A 24,014-nucleotide genomic window follows, 5' to 3' on the forward strand; every position below is an offset into this window, starting at 1 on the left:
AGAAAGTGGAGAGAAGTCAAAAGAATGCCCTGAGTGTTTTGTACTGTGGGTGTACAAGCATAGGCTCTTGAGAGTATGATCTAAGCTTCACTTGATCAAATTAATCACTACTTGTGGGGGATTTTTTTTTTAATATTTATTTTTTAGTTTTACTTACAACCAGACTTCAGACAAGCCAGGTGCACGTGGGAGCCATGCAGTATTAGTCTCTGCTGGTACAAACACCCACAAACCCTGCCCTCTGCAAGGCTTAGGCTTGCAATCACCATACAGACACATTCTAAATATCATCTCATCTACTTTCTGCATTTTGATATATTATTTTTTAATTTGCTTTCATTAGACAAGCATAGCCACTGATTAATGATCCTGTTTTTCCATCATCTGATGAGAAAAGCACCTAATGAGAACGTTTCTTCTTAAAATCCTGATTTAGCAAGCTGACCTGTGCAGGCAGATCCCACCATCCATGGAAATACTTGGAGATATTTATGTGTGAATGTGTTTCTACAGAGGTACGCTTCTAAATAAAATAAAGGGATGTTTTTCTTTTCAAATGTCCCACAGATGGTGGCACTAAATTCAGCATAAACTTTGTTATCTCAAAAAAAAATCTAAGTATAAATTTAGCTTAATAACCTTTGCAATCTCTCCCATGAAAAGAAACCCCCAGCTAAAACCACCCAACAATTAAAACTGGTGTGAAATTCCAGTGGGAGTTGAAGAGGTTTCCTACATTGCAATCATGTCCCTGGAGCTCTGGGCAGTTCAGGGAAAAGGAAAACATCTTGGCCATTGAGTACCCTTTTCTAATAAATAACATTAAACCGAGTGCTTGTAACACATACATGAATCTCTGTATTTCCAGAAATTCTTCCCTGGTCTCATATTGCTCTTGATTAAATTTCATTCTGCAGCCATTACCCAGCCCAGGAGAAAGAAACAAACCAAAACAAACAACCCACACACAGAAAACATTTCCATTTATTTTCCTGGTGAGCAAATAATAAAATCATGATTTGGATTGCTGCAGTTGAAAATTCTGTTGCAAAAGAGGTGTCTGTCACTAGATGCAAACCCTTCTGTAAACTGGATGAATTGCTGTCTGTGTTTTACAGCTTCGGCTGGGAGTAAAACCAACATCTTCCAGACCTGGCTGGGCTGATATCTTACACTGCACATTAAACTTAAGTGCAGAGAGACAGCAGCAATTCTGTCCCAAGCTCAGACACCATTTGTGTTGGTGTAAATACAGAGTAACTCCTCTGGAAAGGTTCAGGCACAGGCATGCAAGGAGTGCTCCAGGACAAGAACTCCTAATCCCATCTCTTTCTCCTCACAGGATCTCAACCCACAAGCAATCACCTTTGCTGATGGGTAAACTGAGGTACACAATATGATGTTGACCCTGCACAATGAGTTACAAGTCAGGAATCAAGGCCTCCTGGGTTGTATTTCCACCTAACGCATGTTAAAGATCTTTATGGCCTTCTCTTTCATCCTTTCCTATACATTGTGGGAAGTTTTTAATCAAGTGTAGCTATACAAGAATCCCATAAGTATTTACCTAATAACTATGCATGCCCAAAATAGCTGCTCCTATAAGTGAATATTTTGGATTGGTCTCACCAGTCAGAGCTGCAGGTACTCAAACATCTCACAGAATCAGATTTTCCAGTCCTGAATTGCAGCAGAACACAAGACTGGCTGAGGGCAGAGCTCCAGTCAAGAGATGACCAAAATGTTGTGGCCTGTCTCTGTAAAGACCAGGCACTCCTCAAAAAAGTCTCTGTGACTTTAATAGAATTATCATTATAGAACTGTTTGGAATTTAATTGAATTATCATTATAGAATTATCATTACAGAACTGTTTGGAAGAGTTAGGATAGGAGATTTTGGTCCCTAACAAGAAGAAAGGCCTGTACAGAAGATGACAAAGAGTTAGGAGGAATTATCTGAAAGCAGACAAGAATTGCTTTAAGGAACACAGCTTTGAAGTCCAGAAACTGAAACCAAACATGAAGGGATACAGTCCATATGGTCACATTTAAAGATCTGCCAGCAGATCTATTTGGGAACCAGCTTTTCAATACTGGTCACTCATTCAACTGAATTTTGCTTCAGGACTAAATAATTCATGCAAGGTCATAGCATAGAAACCAATTCTTTTTCTAAAAAAAATCTGTATATAACCATATTTCTGCTGTTATTTCCACAACATTTCAAATAAACTGAAATCCAACCTCTCTGCTCATAGCAGTCCAGGACAATTTGAATCAAGGCTGGATAAGAATTGCACAGTCCTTAGCAATTCCAATGAAACACCCTATTTCATGTGAAACTTGAAGCATGAAACTCAGTAGAACTTCACTGTGTGCTCCTACATGGGCTCTCCTGCTTCCTTCCCTCGCTACTGGAACATCCCTTTTACCTTGATTGTTGCTCAAGGGGGAAAAACTCCAAAGCAGAGCTTGGTTTTCCCAGTGCAGGAAACAGACCAGATGTGAGCCAAGCAGGTAGAGCCTGGTGCATGTCACAGACACATTTTATGGAAAATCCTTTCCTTAGGATTTTTCCTCCTGAGAAGCTGAGAGGCCTCAGGAACAAAATGTAAACAATGGTTATCTGCTGCTGTGGAATGCAACAGGTGCATCTGTGATTGGTCTCATGTGGTTGTTTCTAATTAATGGCCAATCTAGCCTTTTGATGAAATCCTTTCTTCTATTCTTTTAGTATAGTTTTAATATAATATATATCATAAAATAAGAAATCAAACCTTCTGAAACATGGAGTCAGATCCTTGTCTCTTCCCTCATCCTCGGACCCCTGTGAACACCACCACAGGTGCTGGCAGTGTCTATGGCGAGGTCACTGCTGATGTGGTGCCTCCAGCTTGCAGAGCTGTCCCTGGGACATCACCAGAGCTGAGAGTGAACTCTTGGCAGAGCATTTTGTGTGTGGTACTGAGGAGGAAAAGCTCTGTGAATCCTGCAAGCTGAGCTCCAACCTCCAGTGCTCCTATGAACACTCAGCTTGCCTGATGGCACCTCTGGCTTTTCCCTGGTGTGATGTGCTGCATGGTGGACATCTGCCTCATTAAACCTTATTAAAGCCTTTCCTTCTGCCTCTGCTGAAGCTCATTGCAACCCCAGGCTTGGGTGACCCTCCTGAGGGTTTTCTCTTCACTTTTCCTGAGTCACTGCTCCCCGAGGAAAAAGGGTCTAGCAAATTGACCCACAGCAAACAGATCCCTTAAAGACCCCTGTGCTTGTTCTGGCAGAACAATCCTCAGCTGACTGCTTAAAGCAATGTTGTGCAGCTGCAAAATGGGTCACAGAGGCCTTGGAAGTTGATTCATCTTTTTAAACACACAGATCTCAAAATAAAATAAAGCAGGGAACATGCTGACCATATACTGCCTGCTGGAAAAAGACAGAATTATAATGGGAAACCTGGCACTGAATTTCTCAGGCTGTGGTGCTACTGGTTGTATGGAAACCAAACAGTAAAACATGAGAAATGTGCAGAAGAGGAAAGGTTCTATCAATAAATTCAACTAGCTCCTAGCACCTTTGGGTTAGAACCAGCCCCTACTTTACACTGAGTTAACCTCCTGTTTAATCTGACTACTTGAGGTCAAATTCCATTCTGGGTGAACCAGTGGGAGGTGTAGAGGAAATGGAGTTACTCTGCATTTACAGTTACATCACTGGGCAAAGTCAAGACTCCTGATGGTGTCCTGAGGCTCCTGACATGCTTGGAAAGTGGGAGAGGTTCTTTTTTCAAGAGCTTCCTGACAGGTCATGGAGAAACAAAATCCCTCCAAGCAGTGGTGAGTAGGGATCCTCCTTTGCCTTGTTCTTTGGGCATAAAGTAACCCATATGGAAAAGAAATCCTTTGCCCTGTTCTTTGGACATAAAGCAACGCATACGGAAAAGAAACCAGCTGCCCTTAAAATGGCAGCAGATCAACCCTCTCATTCTGCTGACCTGCTGAAACCTTCCAGGAAAAAGCACCAAGATGAGCCAAGGAGGAACGGCAGGGAGGGGCAGAGGAGGCAGATCCTGGGGCAGCAGGCCAGGAGGGGCTGTCAGGGCTGGTGTGGCCCTTGGGACAGCTCGGTGGGTGTCAGAGCCCTGACAAGCCTGGCAGGTTCTGGGGAAGGGTTGGTGTCAGCGACAGAGCTCCTGCTGCTGCTGAGAGCTGGAGAGGGCAGAGCTGCTCCTGTCCCCAGCAGCAGCTGCCTTCTCCATCCCTCCCAGCCCTCTGAGGGGAGCAGAGGCCTCAGCTCACTTCTCCAGGACTTTTTCCTCACATCATTGATCCAGCCCTCTCCTCCCCCAGATCCTCAGACAACCATTAGCATGGCAGGAACAGCTTGGCCCTGATTGCTTCCCAGCCCCTCAATCTTTAGGCAACAGATGGCTCTGGAAGTACTGATGTGTGAAGCATTTTCATGTGCCTTAACAACTGCCTTAATTATGCAGCATTGTCATTAGGACTGGACAGGTGATTTAGATCTGAATATCTGAACCACTTCATCATCCAATGATCTAAACCAACACTCAGAACCTGGCAGCTCCAGGAACAGGGATGTTTGCTGGGATAATGTCAACTCCCAGTTGTCAGAAACCTTAAGGTTTTTAAAAAGCTTACATCCATGGCTGAGAAATTCCCAACAATCACTTTCAGGTGTGAATTTCCCTGAAGCGTGGCTACAAGCAATGGACAATTAAAAAGGTGCACTTGGGATGCTCTGTATTTGTTCATTAGCATTTACAGAATCATAGAATCATTTATGTTGGAAAAGATTTCCAAGATCATCATTCAACTGTTCCTCCAGCACTGCTCTGTCCATCCCTCAACCCTGTCCCCAAGTGCCACATCTACACAGCTTTTAAATCAATGCCTCAGTGGTGACTCCATCACTTCCCTGGGCCACATGTTCTGGTGCTGGACAGCCCTTTTGGTGAAGAAATTTTTCCTGATATCCAATCTAAAGATGAATATCCAGTTTGAAGAGTTATAAACCATAACTGGCATATCTGTGGACATTCATATGTTTGCAGGCACAGCTACAGGTGCAGTGGGAAAATGGGGAAAACATAACAGCGTGCAACTGGGAAAATAAAACACATTCTGCTGGAAAGCAAGGATAAATGGAGTGGTAAAAAAAAAAAAAGAAACAAAAAGAAAAAAATAAAACGATGCACAAAATTACCAGAGGGTGAACATGCTCAAAAAACCTCATCCCCAGTCAAGTACTTACAAGTAATAGGAGTAGGAATATGCATTTCTTCTAAATATTGATGGCCAGTCAGATGAACAAAATATCCAAAAGGAGAAAAAGAGAAAAGCACATAATTAGATTTAGGTGAACTCCAGGTTTCTTATTCAATATACAAAGTATTTGTGCTGTTTTCTGTACTGAGATCCTGTTTGCCTACACTTGTTTCAGGAACTGTACATTGGTGAGGAATAAACAGAAACTGAACTGGAGACAGGTTGTGTTTCCACTTCTGCCACCATGAATAAATCCCCTCACCTTTAATTCCCTCACTTTATCATGTCAGTACCATGGGCAAATAGATTTCATTTTGCCTCTCAAGTGCTTTGATATTTTTGAAATGGAAAGAAAGATGTCAGAGCTATTAATACAAATAACAATAAATAGGGAAGTGACAATGTAAGAACGCCACAATTTTGGAATATTGAGACAATGAGCAAATTGTCTAATGATAAATCAAGCTTCATCAAACTCTAAAATGCAAATAGTTCATTAACAATTCAAGCATCACTCCATATTTATAGCTGAGCACTGGGGGCATGCATTAGCTTTCTGCATCACTGTGATTAAGCATTTTCTACCACAGTTTCTCAACAATTCATTTCACAACATCTTGAGCAGCACCACAAATTGAGCCTTGGCATTCAGTTGTATCTTAGTAAGTTATATTTACCCTTTCATAGCTGGAAAGGGGCTTCTCTGAAAAGACTGGTTCATGACAGACCTAGCCCAGGGTATTAGAGATTTACCACCAGCCACAAGAAGCCACAGAAGCAGCAGCAGTGGTCAAGACAGAGAAAATGAAACACAAATTTCAACTTATTGCAAAGCTTTAAAATCCCATCCTTAAGATACTAGGATGACTAGGAATCACTTAGAAATAGAAATGCAACTTTCAAGTGTTCACTTTTATAGTTGCTCTGAACACAACTTCCATAAGCACAGGTGGAAATCAGGTTCAGCTCAGTCACTGCACAATCACCCTCTGTCCTGTGCACACATGGGGTAGAGAGCAGTTCATGAGGGTTTCACTGAAGTGCCATAGTTTTGCTGCTGATGGCCTTTGCTAGAAACCTGCTCTTTTAGCCAGATTCCTGATGCATGCCACATTCTCAGGTTTCTGTGGTTGAGATGACCCCAAGGTATCAGAAAGTCTCTTTTTTTCCCAGCCCCGTGATCGAAGAAGAAGTCGAGATTTCTCAGCTCTGCTTTTCAAGGTTGTTTACTTTCTCTTATCTATTCCATTCTTTCTCTGAGCTGCTGAGATCTGTCCAGCAGGTTGGGTTGTGGCACATTCCCTGCCCTTGGGGTGGTGTTGTCTTTTTATACCAAGAACTACCTGTACTTTATTTACAATAATTTTCCAATACCTATCACCTATGTTAGACAGTTTGTCTCTACCCTAAACCAATCCAAAAGTGTCACCATCACAGCAGAAGATGGAGGGCAAGAAGAAGGAGAAGAAGGACAGGACACACCCAGATTCCTCCATCTTACCTCTTGAACCCCCATTCTAAAACCCCAAAATTCTACATTTTCACCCTGTGACAAATTCACTATCATTCTACTCAAACTCTTGTGGCTTGTAACTCTTCACACAAAGTTGGTAATTGTTTCCATGGGTTAAAATGGAAGGCACAGGTGTCTCTGACTCCGTGCCAAGGTCTCTGAGCCCCTGCCAGGGTCTGGAGTCACCCAGGGCAGCCAGAGGAATCTCCTGGGTCCTGGCATCTCATTTTTTGAAGGGCACTGATTCCATGATACACCTGGATGTATTTTAACTAAATGCTATTATCTCCTGAAGGCAGCAATTCTGCTGGCCCTAGCAATGCACCAGTTAAGGTGCAGTGATTGCCACTGAGCTTCCCTGTGAAAATCCAAATTCCACTCAGCCTCTAAACAAAGGGAAACATGACCAGGATGTAGAAAATGAGAAAACATGCAGCTGAACCCCTGAAATCCCCCAAATAATTCCATTAAACCAAGCCCTGGGAGAGGCCAGGACCAGGGCTCACACAGCTCTATTGACTGGAAGTGTTCCCTTGAACATCCTGCTGTTCCTTCTGCTGCTCTCCTGTCTAGGCCACAGACATCTGGGATCCCACCAGACCCTCAGCCCTCATTAAAAAGCTGCACATCCCTCCAGGCTGCAGAGGAAAGCTCAGAAAGGTTTGCTCCATAAGGACAGAAAATAAAGGAAGACAAACAAAAGGAGGATTGTGTTTTGAAATTGGACATTTTGGCTCAAATTCTTCCAAAATATGCAGCCTGAAATAAGGACTTACTAAAGAATATTTCAAAGCTTAACTGTGAGAGCTGGTCAGTAAAAACACAACCTGGTCCTAGAAAGCACAAGACAGACCCCTGCCTGTCTGCCACCTGAAACAGGGACACAGGGGGGACACAGGTCACTCAATGAGCAAATGTCCCTTTTCCTAATTCTGTCATACAGCTTGGGTATGTTCTGCCCAAGAGGCTTTGGGGTTTTATTTAATTAGTTTAAGGTAACCACCTAAATCCTAATCCAGAATAAGGAGCTGAATTTTCATAGGAGGAAATAATCCTAGATCCTACATAGCCCCATATCTCCTTTTTTGCTACCGACAGCAGTTTAAAGAACTTATTTACACTGCATCCATGACAGGCTGTCTGATCCTATTTATTCAGTCTTATATTTAAAGGGGTCAGTGGGGGCTTTGTCTGCTCAAACACACCAGCCTAAGAGGTGTCACATTCTTCACTCCAGGGAAGCACAAGGCACGATTACACCAGAATTAAAACTGCGCAGATGAAATCAGAACAGACCCAAATCAAATATTTTGGGGAGGGGCAAAGTCAAAGGGCATTTTCTCCTGAAAAATATCTTTTTTTTTCTTGTTTCATTTTGTTTTTACAAAATGATTTTGTATTCTCTGTTACTCAAATGTATTTAAATAATATTAAGGAAAAAACAACAAGCTCCTTGGAGAATTAGAAATATTTTCATACAATAAAAGTGAGATATTTCAGGATATGTATCTGTTAATGAAAGAATGTTGTTCTGCCTTTTGTGAGCACTTACACTCATGTAGGCATGGATAACCACCTCTAAATTAACAGGTTAAATTATCACAGAATCAGAGTGGATGGGTTGGAATGGACCTTAAAGATGATTCCAATCCCTCTGCCATGGGCAGGGACACCTTCCACTGTCCCAGGCTGTTCCAAGCCCCATCCAACCTGACCTTCCATGGATCCAGGGGCAGCCTCAGCTGCTCTGAGCACTCTGTGCCAGGGCCTCCCCACCTTCAGAGTGAAGAATTTCTTCCTGATATCCAATTTAAATGTAATCTCCTTCCATGTGAAGCCATCCCCCCTTGTCCTGTCCCTACATGTCCTCGTGTGAGGTTTCTCTCCATTATGTTGCAGCAATTTTTATATTTCATATACATGGAATGATGATGCTGTGGCTTAACTCCTGGAGTTAATGGGTTCCCAAAACCAAGAAAACAAACTGTTAATGGTTTTGATTTTAAATACTGCAATACAGTCATGTTTAAAACAGAAATTTATATGTACACACATTTTTGATAAAGATATATATATATATGGGAACTTTAGCAGTTTTTAGACAACCCTAAGTTTCAACTAAAACTTTCAGAAAACAAACATAACATCAAACCCAAGTTTTCCACTGTATAAAAACACTGGTTGGCCTTATTTAGCTTCACATATCTGACTGAACCCTCTAAAATTTTATTAGCCCCCAGAAAGTTTTGAGTTCCTGGAATTTTTGCTATTTGTTCTGCTGAAACTGTGAACAGCTGAGCACTGCTTGCTCGTGCTCTGTGTCTGAAAGGTTCCAAGCACTGTGCTGCCAACCTGGTGAGCCCCACAGAACAAAAAGAGGCTCCTGATGATACCAATGCTTATCTCAAACCTATGTCTTCCTTCTCTTCTAATCCCTCTCCTTCCTCTGCTCTCTGTTAACAAAATGCTTCATCCAGGAAATCCTGTGCCTGTTCCCAATGAGCTGTGATGCCCTGGACAATGGACAAATGTCACTGGGATATTTTCCAGCTCCATTTGAAGACAGCATCTCAAGTTCAGCTCATTCAATTATTTTTCTGAATTGTTGCCTTGCAAGGCTACACTATTTGTACCCCAAGGCCTTGGTGCACTGGGAAGGGAACTGTTTTTAAAATGAGGCTAATGCAAACATGGAATGCAAGAGCTTAAGCTCCAAGTGTTTCTGTTTGCAAAATAAAAGGAGAAGTCTGTTGTTAAACTGCTCTCTCAGAAAAGCTCAAGCTTTCAGCTCTGCTCCTCCAGAAGCTCCAATCAATTTGTGGCCCAAATCAGCTTCTCCTTTTATAGAAGCTGGTCCCAACCCACACTAGTTTACAAATGCAATGAGCCTGACAGGCTGAGGCTCATCCTCAGGGAACACTGTCCATATGCAGCTCTGAGCCCCAGCTGGACGTGGCTGCTGGTGCCCATCCAAGGGAGCTCAGAAGGGATGTGGTCAGCAGCTCTGGAGGTGCTGGAGGTGTGCTACAGCCTCCCACACCTCCTCCTGCACTCAGAGATTCTAAATGGGAAAAGATTTTAAAGTCAATGAGCCAGTTTATTCCTTATTTCAGCGTGTCTTCCAGCAGGTATCCTTGCAAATTGCAGCAAACAGATACAGACTGCAGGGATTCTGCCTGTCTGCCCTGGGAGGGGCTGTGGAAACAACACAGAGGAAACTGTAATTTTCCAGCTCTAGGGAAAAAAAGGGGAGAATTCAGATTTCTAATACTCCCACTCACCTCCTTTCCAATGTTAACTTTGAAGAAAATTGCCCAGGTTTACAGAGCCTGTGGCAAAACCAGCTAGAGCAAGGTTCTGTGAGTGGGACATCACCCCCAAATTCAGCAAACATTGCTGCTCCAGGGACCTGGCAATCTCAGCTGAAGGTCCTGGGCACTGTCTCAGGGGCCAGCTCAGCTCAGCAGGAGCTTGGGAACTCTCACACAGAGCAAATGGATCCTCAGTGTCCAACCTCATTCTGCATTAGGAGTAATCTTGCCTGGGGGTTTGTCTGTGTTATCTGGGAGACAATAACTCAGGTTGTAGCAGTCAGGACAGCCAAAGCATCAGAAAACTCAGGTGTTGGAAAAATGGTTGGGATGAAGCAGCCACAGATTCTCTGGGCACCCTGTTCCAGGGCCCATCTCTCTCACAGAGAAGAATTACTTCCTAATATCCAATCTAACCCTCTTCTGCCAGCTTGAAGCCATTCCCCCTGTCCTGTCACTCCAGGCCCTTGTGAGCTGTCTCTCTCCATCTTTCTTGTGGGCTCCCTTCAATCACTGGAAGGCCACAACTGGATCACTCCAAACCTTCTCTTCCCCAGACTGAACAATCCCAAGTCTCTCAGCCCTTCCTGGTAGGAGAGGTTCAGATTTTATTCCCTTTATCCCATGCTACTTTTTGACTTATCTCTTGACATTAATTATCAATTAATTATCATTATGTCTTTGCAGTAAAAACCATTCTTTTGTTGCTGGATCTCCCAGAACTGGTATTTTTTCTGGACCCTTAGTGTCAGTGTTATTATGTACACAGGTATCAACTGCTGCTCATAAAGAATGTTTTATCTTTATTTATTCTTCCTTTGGAAACTACAACAAGAGGTCCAAGATGGAAGCAAAGCAGAAACTTACCTTCTTTTGATGGTAAGCATTGCTCCCAAGAGGATAATAACAAACATCAGGAGACCAGCTATAACTCCAGCCATTTTCACCGTGCTGTCAACTTGCTTTTCAGGTTCCACTGCATTGGAATTCTGGGTGGAAGCTCCTTAAAAGATGGAGGGAGAAGAAGGACAAGATGAAAATAAAAAAGGCATTTCTAGGCAAACTGTGCAATGATCCACTTTAAATATTCATTTGAAAGCCTAACAACATATTTGCAATCAAATTGCAATAGACAATTGTCCATCTAACCAAATCTGCCTTTAATGAGGGCTAATGACAGATAATTCAGAGCAGTAATAGGGTGTAAAATCCCAGTGTAGTGCAAATGACTCTAATATTTTACTAAGTTATACTGTAATGGGGCATTTACTCTTCTGAAGCACTCAGCATGCACCCAGAAACAGGAGAACAACAGTTCTAATTTTAATCTCAAATAGTTTAAATGGACTTGAAATCCTTACTCATTGAAATAGTGAACACAGTAACATGTAATTATAATAGTTCTTCTGGCAGAAACTTTTTTCCCCTCCAAAATCAGCTCACATTTGTCTTTCTCAGTGCATTGAAGGCCTGGCTTTTTTAAACATCCCATTACAGGTATACATGTAGCAAGCATTAATCCAACATATAGAGCAGCACTTTCCACACAGAATCATGGAATGATTTGAGTAGGAAAGGACCTTAAAGCCCATCTCATTCCTACCCCCTGCCATGGGCAGGGACACCTTCCACTAAACCAGGTTGAACCTTGGAGCTCCATCCAGCCTGGCGTTGGACACTTCCAGAGATCCAGGGGCAGCCACAGCTTCTCTGGACAGCCAATTCCAATGCCTCAGCACCCTTTATCACCACATACCAGGCATGACTTCTTCAGCCCAAACCAGAATTTCTATTTGAAATTTTAGGGGGTTTTGGTTTGTTGGTTTGGTTTTTTAACAAGCGAAATCTACACACCTGAAAATAAACCGTATTTAGGAGCATTATTTGCACAGCATTTCTGCTCCAGTTGAGCACCTTGGAGAGAGCTGCCCTCTACCTTATTGCTGAGACCTCATTAGTCCTCATTACAGACCTTAGCTATGCTGACTTCACTGCTTGCTGCACAGAATATTTCCAGATATAGCTTAAGCCACTGAGCTTGATTTAGAAAGCCCCACAAGATTTGACTCATGGCTACTCTAAAGACTAAATAAGCCTATCTTCATTATATTCCTGTTACACTTAACTACTCCTAAAAATATCACCACTGCAGTTCACCAAGTTAAATGAATTCATGTTACATGAGATCCACTCTTATCTTGGGCTTCACCTTTGCTGCTGCAGTCAGCCAGGTCTTCCTCTGCAGCTTAAACATGGGCAAAGGGAATCAAAGGTGAACACAGAGGGCTGACATCACAAGACCATCATGTTTTGCTCTTTTAACAGCTCTGTGCTGCTGATCTTCAGGAAATCTGAATCACTTCTGTTCAAAGTCACTTGCTTAATATCCAGTCAAGTCCATGTGTTGGTGAGACAGCAGTGTTACTGTCACTGGGGTGGTGTTTTGCCTCTTTGCCACACGTTAAACTGCACATGCTTTAAGATATGATGCAGTGATAAAAGCATGATTTCACTTCTCCTACAGCTAAGCTGTTAATCTAGTTTACTCAGAGCAAAACACAAAATTTACCAAGCAAAAAGGGCTGGCTCTTGGAATCACACATATCATTTTCAGCTTTTGCCCCTGACAACTCTGCTATTCTGCTGCATTCACCAATTTGCCCATTCAGTTAAGAGTTCACTGATAACTTCCATGCTCACAGGTCTGAAATGCATTAATGGGACTCCTGAGCATGAAAATAAAATAAGGGATCAGTTGCATATTTCCATCTTTTTTTGACAAGCTCTCCCACAATCCTGCCGTAAATGTGTGCAAGAGGTGAGCTCCACACCATCAGACATGCAATCCCCACACTGTCACACAACAAAGGCAACGAGAAAGGTACAATTTCTCCCTGAAAATGGCTAAAACTCTACTCATTGAAGTGAAAGTCAGAAGTACTCCAAATTATCCTTCAGCTGAGCTGCAGTTACTCTTATGACCCTAAATAATAGGTGTTGGAGAATGGTTTTCTACTATAAACAGCACAGTCAGACGCCCCTCATTTTTGTACCATCTGAATACCCTCATGAAGTGTGAGCTGTGTTAGAAGAAATAAGAATGTGCTGTCAACTCCATCTTCTGATCCCCCAGATTGGTTTGATTTTGCCAGGCTGCTGCTCGTTACTCCAGGCAATGTGTGCTCAGAGTGGTTTTATTCGATATTTCCCACCCCACTGGAGGCTCCTGCAGTTCCAGGAGGAGAAGAAAGGCTCATTATCCATCCTGACACCTCCACACAGTGGTGACTGATTCACTCCAATCTTCTGGGCACCTCTATCTCTCTTGGCAAAGGCCAGCAATTCCTTTAGGCTACCAGCCCAACCATTTGTAAGTTGTCTCAGCTAATAGTGCCTGGGAATGGAGAATGTGACAGTGTCAGCAAATTCCTGGCTCTGGGATTCTCCAAGCCTTGCAGTGAAACATGACTGCAAAAGTCCATTGTTTTCCTGCTGTTCTGGCAGATTTTCCATGCAGATATCTAAATCTCCTCTGGCTGCTCTGGTTTCCATCTACCCCAGCACCAGCTGTAGGTAAGAACATTCCTGTCCTGGCAGGAGGAGCTCTGTGAGCTGTTTCTCTCAGGACATGACTTCTGCTGCTCCTGACAGAAACACTGTTTTAGAATTCACTTTTCCTTTATACAGATGCAGGATCTGAGATCCTCTGAGCACAGCAGCCCATAAAAACTGCTCAGATGGCCATTTCCTACAAATATCTTTAAACACACTTGCAAATCTCTGCACTACTGTACTTGAGGGACCACCCTTTTCTTTCTGAAAAACCATGTTTATATATGGCTGCCATTAAAAAGGAATGAAAACAACTATAACTGTATTTTCTAGTGGTTACTTCCACCACATTTCCTGGAATGAATTGTTCCTTGTAACAGGAGCTGGATGCTGGAACAGTAAGACACAGAGCAGGTCACCACTGTTATTAGTGTGTGCATTTCAGTGGCACCCAAAGCCCCCATGGAGTCAAGACCCCATTACTCTGCACTAATACAAACTAGGACAATTTCCTGCCCTAAGCTTGTTTTCTTAATAAGAAAAGCAAATGATAGCAGGCAGTGGCCAGAGGAGTGAAGACTGTAGGTCCTCTGACTCCCTGTCTGGGCCTGATCTACTCCACCAGGCTACTGCTCTCAGAGATGCTCGGTCACAGACATCTTTTATGGAAAATCCTTTCCTTTGGATTTTCCCTCCCGAGAAGCTGAGAGGCCTCAGGAACAAAATGTAAACAATGGTTATCTGCTGCTGTGGAATGCAACAGGTGCATCTGTGATTGGTCTCATGTGGTTGTTTCTCATTAATGGCCAATCACAGTCAGCTGGCTTGGACAGAGAGTCTGAGCCACAAGCCTTTGTTATCATTCTTTCTTTTTCTATTCTCAGCTAGCCTTCTGATGAAATCCTTTCTTCTATTCTTTTGTATAGTTTTAATGTAATATATATCATAAAATAACAAATCAGCCTTCTGAAACATGGAGTCAGATCCTCGTCTCTTCCCTCATCCTCAGACCCCAGTGAACACGGTCACAATGCTCCTTTCTGTGGTGCACAAAATTCACATCCCAGGAGCCAGAGCAGTGCCCTGATGACTTCCACAGGCACTGACACTCACCCAGCCCTCCACTAGTCAGTCAGAGCTATTTTAATTCTTTTCCTAGCAACCCAACTGACTCTGCTTCTCTTCAATCTCTTCCAAAATTCCCAGATCCAGCACCTTGCAGTGAGCCAGAAGACAGTACAGGCAGCACATTGATGGGAGACAGAGTTCTGGTGATGCTGCAGAGATGCAAAGAGAGCAGGGCAGGGGCAAATGGCCAATTTCCCAGAGCTGTCCAGCTCATCAGCCCATGAGAAGTCAGGTTTCTGGATCATCACACACTGATGGTTTAATTAAGGTTTTAATTAAGGTCTAATCTGGCCATGCTGCTGTTGATTGATAGAATCACAGAATATGCTGAGCTGGAAGAGACGCACCAGGATCCTCAAGCCCAGCTCGTGTCCCTGCACAGACACCCCAAGAACCCCACCCTGGGCATCCCTGGGGGTGATGCTCAAACTCTCCTGGAGCTCTGGCAGCCTCAGGGCTGTTCCCATTCCCTGGGCAGCCTGGGCAGTGCCCTCTGGGGGAAAACCAGCAGTGGCATCTAAGGGAAAGATACCACGGCAATCTCCCTCCCAGCAATTTCTGCACAGGTATATTATTTGAAAATAAGCCACAAAATATAAAGCAACCTCCTCTGTGGATGTGGCACTCTGACAAACATCCAGGAAAGAGAGATTACTGAGTGCATGTAACTAAGCAGGGCTGATAATACAAGTTTCTTCCATTAAACCTATTTCACAAACTGCAATTTGAAACATTCTTTACTTCAGGCAGCAATTACAATATTGCATTTAAAAAAAAATGACACTGCCAGGAAAAGGAATTCAAGAGAGCCATAAACAGGAGGAAAAGTCAGGTATTTATGTGAGGTTTCCAGCTGGTGAGGCACAAAGTCCTGCAGGGGAAGGGGCACCACAATCATCAGCAGCCAAGACTCTGGAGGAGAGAGAAACATCCCAAGGCTTAACAGGAGAAGAAAAAAAAATCAAATAAAATTGTTCTAAGGACAGCTGGGTCAAATATTCAGAATCCAGGAAAGGGCAATGCAAGTGTGAAGGAGGGAGGGACAAATTGAGAGAAACAACACAAGAAATGGGAGGTTCAGCCACCTCCAGGAGACAGGAAAGACCCAGCAAGGGGACAAGTCTGGCAATGATGAGGTTTGGTTTCAAAATTGTAGCACCTAAGAACACAGCTTCTTCAGAAAGAAATCCACTCTTGGAACAAAAAACAATCAGAAAAAATCACTTCAGAGCATTATTTAACCCAGAAAAATTAATGAAAAATATTGGGCTCCCAGTCATTATGTGTTGAAATGATCTGCACAATCAGAGTAATTTCTTTGCAGCACATAATGGCCAGGCAGTGGGCTGAATGTAAAATCTCCTAATAGACCTAGAGGCTTGTATTCAAAAGACAGCTATTCTCAAATCACTTGTAAACACGATTTCCTTTATTTATTTTTTTATGGTGCTTTCTATGTGAGTGGCCTACAAATTATTAAAGCAGCTCTGCATGCAGGAATGTTTTCCCTCATGTTTTCAGTTCCTGATAATATCTGTAGCCGTAAAACACAGTCTGGAGTGCAAACACAAGGGCAGACAGGTACGTCCAGGAATGATAACACTGAGATAAAGGTGGAAAGGCACATTTTTACATCCTGATGTGGAAACCAGCCCAGGGTGTCAGCTGACCACACCCTCCAGCAATTTATCAGCACTAAAACCAATCTGTGCATGATGCTGGTGCCTCCACGTACCATGAGCCAACAGAGTGGAACAGCTCATCACACCTAAAAGCCAGATTCCTTTTTGGCTGTTTCTTTGTTGCAATTCATTAAAAAATGAGTATCACAAACAGGATCACCACACACAACGTCGCCACACCGATTTTCCACCTCCAGTTATTGAAGACTGCAAACAGCACAGGCTTAAGCCTATAATGAGACACACATTTCTTTAACAAAGCTCAAAAGGAATTGACAGAATGATGAGAGCCAAAAGCTTTCAACCATATTCTGAGCAGAGAGAGCAGCAAAACAAAGCAGTCCTGGAGAGAAAGACAGACCAGAATTTGTATGAGGGATTTTCAGGCTTACAGGTGGAATCTGTAGGAGGATGAGGGTAAACACACAGTGAGACATCAAGATCAGCATTGCTAAGCTGAATGAGAATTAAAAAATAGCTGTAAGTGAATAATTGATTCTGGAGATTCCAGGCAAATCCAGCACAAAGGCTATTCTTTCTTCCTCCTCTCGCTTCATAACAGGAGTCCTTAATTTGAGCTAAAAGCAGATATATGGTCCCCAAGAATAACAAAGTTTATAACATTTCCCTGAAAGAGGAGCTCAGCTAAAGAGAGCTGCTGTGGTGCCAACAAGTGATGTGATGGTTCAGGGAGTGAGAGCACGTTTCTGTTTTAACTCTTCACTCTTGCAGAACTGTATTTAAAAACTAGCTCAAAAATTATAGAAATGGAAAACAAGTACAATTACCAATATGACAAATTCAAATTTAGAGATGTGACTTAATTTTTGTGAAGTCAGACACTGGGAGATCAACCTTTTGACTGATAAGAGGCAAAAACTTCTCAGTGCCTGACAATGTTACGGATATATAAGAGATTCACCACAATTAGTGACTTTTCCCCCAGTAAGCCCACTCTCAATAGTTACCCTGCTCTCATCATGATTATCATGAAAAATCCACGCCCACAGCAGCTGCAGAAGCTGCAAAACCAGTGAGCAAAGCCCAGGGGTGGGCAGAAGGTGAACACTGAAACAAAGTCACCTTTTGAGCCCAAGTGGACGAAGGTGCCTCAGGTACCAGGGTGACCCACAAAAAGCTGCCCTGAGAGGTTCACCCCGAGCTGAGGGAGCAGCAGGAGAGGAGGAATCTCTCTTCCAGCTAAAGGGATCAGCTGGGCAGTGTCAGGAGTCTGTGTACACACACACTCTACGTGTGCTGCATGAACACCAGGATGCTTCCTGTGCTCTGCCAAGTTGGAGCAGCATTTTCAGGCAAGACTGGAATGAAGATTTCCCTTTTCCTCTACAATAACACTACCTACCTTGTAATTTTATCACATATCCTAATGCAACCAAATAGTTTTTAATGTCCAGCTCCTGGAAGAAGCTCAGAAGCTTGTTAATATCAACCCTGTTTCTGAACACTGGCTTATCAAAAAACCTATTTAAGGAAGCAGGCATCATGTATTTGTAACAGTCCTGGGACTGTCCTGCCTTTGGAAGTGTTGTTAAAGGACACTGATGTCAGGAAAATTAATCCACAAACACCAGAGGTTTATGTCCAAAAAGGAGACAGAGGAGTCCTTTAATTTTATTCCAATAAAGGGAGAGGCCATGGGGCATTGCCCTGGGGTCTCTCTAATTTTTGGAGAACTCAGCCTCCTTTTTATCCCAATTTCCCGGCCACATTTCCCTTCTCTCTTTACCCATTGTCTGAGGTACTTGAAAGGTTCAGATTTCCCAGAACACCTGATACCAGAGATTCCCCTCTAATGTATAACCCCCATTTTTAATTTTTAATTCTTATGGAATTTAGGGGTTTTCCCCACTGTTTCTTTAATCTATCAATATCCAATTTCATTTTTCAGCAAACCTACAGTTTATTTGTAAATGCAAATATCTTTTTTTTTTCCCATTCATCAATCAGTGGAATCCTTCCCATTGTTTCTTTTATCTCCCAGTGCTGGTTTTATCTACCAGCAGACCCACAGCTTCTTTATAAAGACAAATCTGTCATTCCTCTCACTGACAATAAAATCTATTTATGAAAATCATTTTAAGTGATCTGCAGTACCTGCCCAGTGGCTTACCCACCTAAGAAAGGATCTGTATCAGGAAATGGAGACAAAATCCTGATCACCCAGGTGAGTTGGTGTGAGGGTCAGGAACATGAAACCCCACTGTCCTCTAAAACATGAGAATCTCCTCCTGCCTGCCCCTCCTCAGCCCCTGTGCAGAGGAGGCTCCAAGGGACATCCAAAGAGCTCTTCCTGCAAACTTCCAAGCAGCAGAGATGAAAAACAAGCCCCTAAATTTCATAAGCAAGGAATCATCCAATACTCCCTGCATTCAAACTAAGTAAAACAAAACCAAAGGAAATATTTTCTTAATTTGACCTTCACACGTGGCTTTCATGTCCAACTACTGACTTTTCTTTAATTTCCACTCCTTTACCTGGCTACCAATTTATCTGCAAACAAAGGTGAATGTCCACTGCTTCAGGGCCAGCCACAGCCAAGAGCATCCTTTCCCACCAGGTAGGACGTGAAAAGGGACAAGAACCTCCACATTGCTGCAGGTAAATCCTTGCCTGCTTTGGTTCCTGGAGGCCTTGGCTCACACAGCTATAATATATTTTATTTTCGTTTCTCCAAAGACCTTTCTATCCTGAAGCTACTTGTGTCCTGGCAGTGGATGCTCTGAATTACAAAGGTGATGTTTTCAGTCTCCTGTTGCTAAACTATCCCAGATTTCATCTTAAACACTGTGCTTCTTCTCCTCTTACCTCCAGCTGCCTATTTTAATTGGGGAGCCCAGGATTAGGGTTTGGCAATGCAGCAGAGCTCTGGAGTAGATAATGACCTCTGGACATGAGGCTGGAAATACCAAATTCAGTTCATTCCTGGCCTCATCCCATTCTGCACTAACTCAAAGCTGTGCCCTGGGATAAGGAAGCCCCTAAAGGGATTATGATGCACGAAACTTGTGCTAGAAAATAACTTTTAGAAGGCAGGAATTTGTTCAGGGGGTAAAAAAAACCAACCAACCACTTTCATGCATTCAGCTTAAAAAATGTGATAAACTCCTCTGAAATAAATAGCACCAAACAGAATAAACCTGTCAAAGGAATAATATTCCAGTGTATTAGAAGACAAAATGCAGCAACAAACAGATTTGAAGTGGGATTAGATCTGTTTAAAAAATACATTATCTGTCTACAAAACTAGAATGTATTCCAGGAAACAAAAGAAGCCTCTTCAATGGATTTGAGGGAGCAGGAATTATTAAATCAACATTTTTCATGTGCAGCAAAATTGTGTGGGAAGAGCAGGAACTTTTTCCTTCCTCATTTTCCACTGATTTTTTTGCAGTCTCCCCCACCAGCCCAAGATTTCCCTGATCACATTTCAGACCCAGGTTTTTTATTGTGATTTCAACATTCTCCCAGGAAGTTTCCTTCTTCCCATCGTGATGCACTACCAAAAATCAGGACCATTTGAACTTCCCAGTAATCCCAGCACCATTTTGCCCCTGTATCACAGCTGATGTGCAGTTGAAATAATTGTTGGGTGAGGAAGTCATAGAGAGGCCGGAACAGCCATGCAGCACTGGGAGGGGAGTATTCCCAGAGAAATGTAATGCATCTGAAAACTGAAAAAGCAACCCTCCTTTCCCATTAATCTCATCTAACACTGCCACATCCCAGCTATTATTCTGTGCACATCAGGCTGAGTAAAAGAACTTAATTCTGCAAGCTGATGGTATCTTCCCTCCATATTTAAATTTTCTGGAGTTAATGATGATCCTGGTCCCAGTGTTACATATGCTGGGGCAACTTTATGGCACACAGACCTCCAAGCTCCTTCTGATGGAAACTGCAAAACCCTTGAGAGGTTCTGAACCTCCCCACTGAGTGACTTGGTGCTGCTGAGGCTCAATTCTGCAGCATCTCTGGCTCCAGCAGAAGTTTCTATAGAAACTACAGTTTCTATAGTTCCTCTACAGAGAGCTTGCAGAATCAAGTTTTCCTTTTCTTGCCACCATTTCTCCGACTGCAGGACTCAGCTGTCTACGAATATGCAGAACAATCAGCCCCAGAAAATGGCACAGCTCCTTTAATTGGAAATGCAAGCTCAGCTCCATGCACACCCAGGGGATCCATGGGGCTCTTCCATCACACTCAGGAGCTGCTATGAAGATCTGAGAGGTGTTGAGCCCTCAGCTGGCCCTCAGCACAGACAGATCTCCACCTCGGCACTGGAGGAGTGCCATGAAAGCACTGCCCTCCTTTATGCTGCAGTTGGAGCAATCGTAAAAGTAATTTCTTATGAAAAACAAGCATTAAACAAGAAGCCATGAAGCTGCTCAGACCTCTGGAAGTTTGACCAGTTTTGCTTTTTCTGAACTGATAATCACCTGTGCTCAAGAGGCTGGGCGGGTTTGGCGTGGTCACCTGGTGTCTACCTATCACTGCTAAGAACAAGCAAAATGGTTCCCAGGCAGCATGCACAAGACAAAAAAAAAAAAAAAGGAAAAAAAATAAAAATGTACCTCATAATGGTTATTATAGTTCCATTCTTTCATTTGCAAGAATTCACATTTTAAGGAAAGGAGTATCGGGAGATAAGGAACCATTAATGAGCCCTCTGCCTTGGTTTCAATTACACTGTGAAATTAATTTAATGCACTTTAGGAATACAAGAGGTAATCGCTCTCTCTTGGTAAGAGGTTGCAATTTTCTCTAATAAAGTGTCAATATAAATATGTTGCTTTAAGACAGGGAGAACAAGTCAGTTAATTCAGAAAGAATGGGACATATTAAAACAAATGCTGTCAAGGAAACCAAATGGCAAAACCTATAAATAACCCATCTGAATGAAAATTGTATGGCAGAGAGCTGGTAAATTGAGGTTTAATTATAAACATTTTTAAAGACTGTTTTATGTTGATGAGATGCATCCAAGTGCCTAATGCTACGAAAGATAACATTAGTCCAGTAATTAAAAAAAGAGAACAGCCCATGTGAGGAGGGAAGTGGCAAGAGATCTGAGACCAACAAATCTGAAAAAAAAGAACAAACGTAGATACAAAAGGTTCATAATGTTTAACATGCTGGCAAAACGTGGGATGGCTACACAGAGTGGACAAACGTAGGGAGCTTTCTGATGGATCATCCAAGGTCACCCAGCAAGGGCTGGTGGTGAATCCCTGCCACTGGCCCTTCCCAAGGCAGCACCCAGCCTCACATGGAGGCACTGGATGGAGGGAAATGAGCTCAGGGCATGTGCTGGCCCAGCTGGGAACCTGCTGGCTCTTTGGAGGAGCTGCTGCTCTGAAACGCTGATGCCACCCCCTCCTCCCAATGCTTAACAACCCAATATAAAAGGATTTGAGAGCCTTTTCTTGCCACCACAAGGATCAAATTGATCTAAGGAGGAGCAGCACACAGAGAACCATGAAGAGAGAGCACCACCAGAGAGCTGGGAAGCAGCTGGGCTGAACTGAAAAGGGCTCATCTGAGCAGCCTATTTCTGGCTAAAGAGGAGGGAAAAAAAATGGGAAAGCTCCAATTTTTTTTTTTTTAGTGGATTAAACCACTTTTAAAGTCACTCTGCTTTGCTTTTCTTGCTGTTGGGGCAGTGGGACACAGGGAGCAAAGTCCCTGCAGCCAGCTGGAGCAGAGGCGGCGCAGCAGCCCCTGAGCGTCTCTCGAGTGATGAAAGAGACTGAGCTCTGAGCAGGTGCCTTGCAGCAACACTCAGGATGTGTTACAATCCCCCAGCAACACATGCCTAACACATTTCACTGCCTAATTACTCCCACACTCACGTTCAGTGCCCTTGTTAATCCAGTGCTTCAAGAGAATTCTTGCCTCGCTTAAACACGCCTGGATCCTAATCTTGCTGTCACTGGTGTAAATCAGAACTCCTTTCACTGCTGCTAATGGAGTGACAAACGTCTAGGAATGGGAAAATTAGGCCTCTATTCCAAAATGAACATTTTGTCTGGCACCAGTAGTATGTATTTATTTACTTGCATCAAGTCAATTTTTTTTTCTCCTCTGGTAACAACTCAAGCAGAGCTTCTAATGCTGAGATTGAGCCTGCCTCCAAAATAGGTTTTTTTTCCCCCTGATTTCTATCAAAGACACCACAGTGGCATCCTCACTGGCAGCTCTGATGATTCTGTTCAAGGCAGACTTCAGGTTTGCTCATTCTATCCTCAGAAAAACTCCAATGCAAATAAAGGAGAATACAGAGCAATGCCATTAAGGATAATCAATATAATGAGCAGACAGAAGACAGCACAGACGCAGGAGGTTATCTAGAACATTCCAGCTATCAGGACATGGTGTAATCACAGTTTTGTGAGTGTCTCTGTGCATTGCCCTCTCCAGGGGCTGGTCCCTTTATCCATCTGGAATTAATGCATGGTGGGAATGCAGCCTCAGGACGTATGGAAACCTGAAACTGTGGGAAAGCTCACAGAACCACCTTGTTCAGCTGTGGCAACTCCTGTGACATTAACAGCACCCCAGCTCCTGCTGCTCCCTTGCCTGTGAGCTGCACCCAGCCCTGCTCCTTTGGAGAGCTGAACCTGCCTCAGATCAGCCACAGCTGGGGCATTTCCAGCTCCGTGCTGAGGGCCAGGCGCTGGGAATTACAGCATTGCAATTCAGAGCCAGGGGAAAGAGGAAGAGAATTTCCACAGAGATTTCTGCACTGCACACAGAGGAATAAGATATCTACCTATAAATCAAAAGTGATATGAAGCAAAAGTGATATAAATCAAAAGTGATATGAATTGAGACAGCGAGAATAAACACTAGAACTACCATTATTTCTTGTCCTTTTCCATTCAAGTCAATAAAGGAAAAAAACCCTAAAGAATAAGATCACCAAAAAGCAGTGGCTCTAGACATCCTCAGGCTCTACCCATCTCTTTAATGTCTCTTATTAAATTAATCCTAGCAAATGATTTTTTTCTAAAAAGAGATGACATTCAGAACCAACAGAAGGGGGGGCTCACTGACTGGGTGGCTCAGTGACTCTTCCTGGTGACCTAACAGGGTTAATGAAATTATCTCAGTTTGCAAAAGTCAACTGAAGGTCAAACACTTACAGGACACTTTGCTGAGGTACCCAAATCAAAGAGTGCAAAGAAAAGGTCGTGTCAGAATGGGGTTTTTCAAGCTGTGTAAGTTATTTTGTTTTGAATATTCACAGAGCAAATATCTTTCCTGCTAGCAGGACAACATTCTTTCACCAGCTCCAGAAAAATGAACAACTGAAATGACAGAAATGGAAGGAACTACTGGGTTCCAAAAATTAATTAATCCAGTATCTCTGATCTCATGAAGAGACTATGCTATTGGAAAAGCTTGTGGGGATTCATTTCATCCAGTCCTGCTCTTGCTCTTTCTACCACCAGAAAGCCAAAATCAGGTATTTGAAATGGACACATCACTACCAGCTGAGAGAACTGAGAGGAAGGAGACACAT

At 43.0% G+C, this 24,014-nt stretch overlaps 1 protein-coding gene across 1 annotated transcript in view; it reads right to left on the reverse strand.

The window, feature by feature from the left end:
• PTPRT (protein tyrosine phosphatase receptor type T) overlaps positions 1-24,014 on the reverse strand; it is a 345,910-nt gene that overhangs the window by 65,032 nt on the left and 256,864 nt on the right. Inside the window, exons 14-15 of the mRNA XM_031063401.1 lie at positions 10,977-11,112; positions 5,272-5,337 (exon numbers count right to left, since the gene is read on the reverse strand). Of these exons, the coding sequence (XP_030919261.1) occupies positions 5,272-5,337; positions 10,977-11,112 (202 nt within the window). The remainder of the gene's footprint in view (positions 1-5,271; positions 5,338-10,976; positions 11,113-24,014) is intronic.

This window comes from Geospiza fortis, unplaced genomic scaffold, assembly GCF_000277835.1.
Source record: "Geospiza fortis unplaced genomic scaffold, GeoFor_1.0 scaffold468, whole genome shotgun sequence".
Classification (NCBI taxonomy): domain Eukaryota; kingdom Metazoa; phylum Chordata; class Aves; order Passeriformes; family Thraupidae; genus Geospiza; species Geospiza fortis.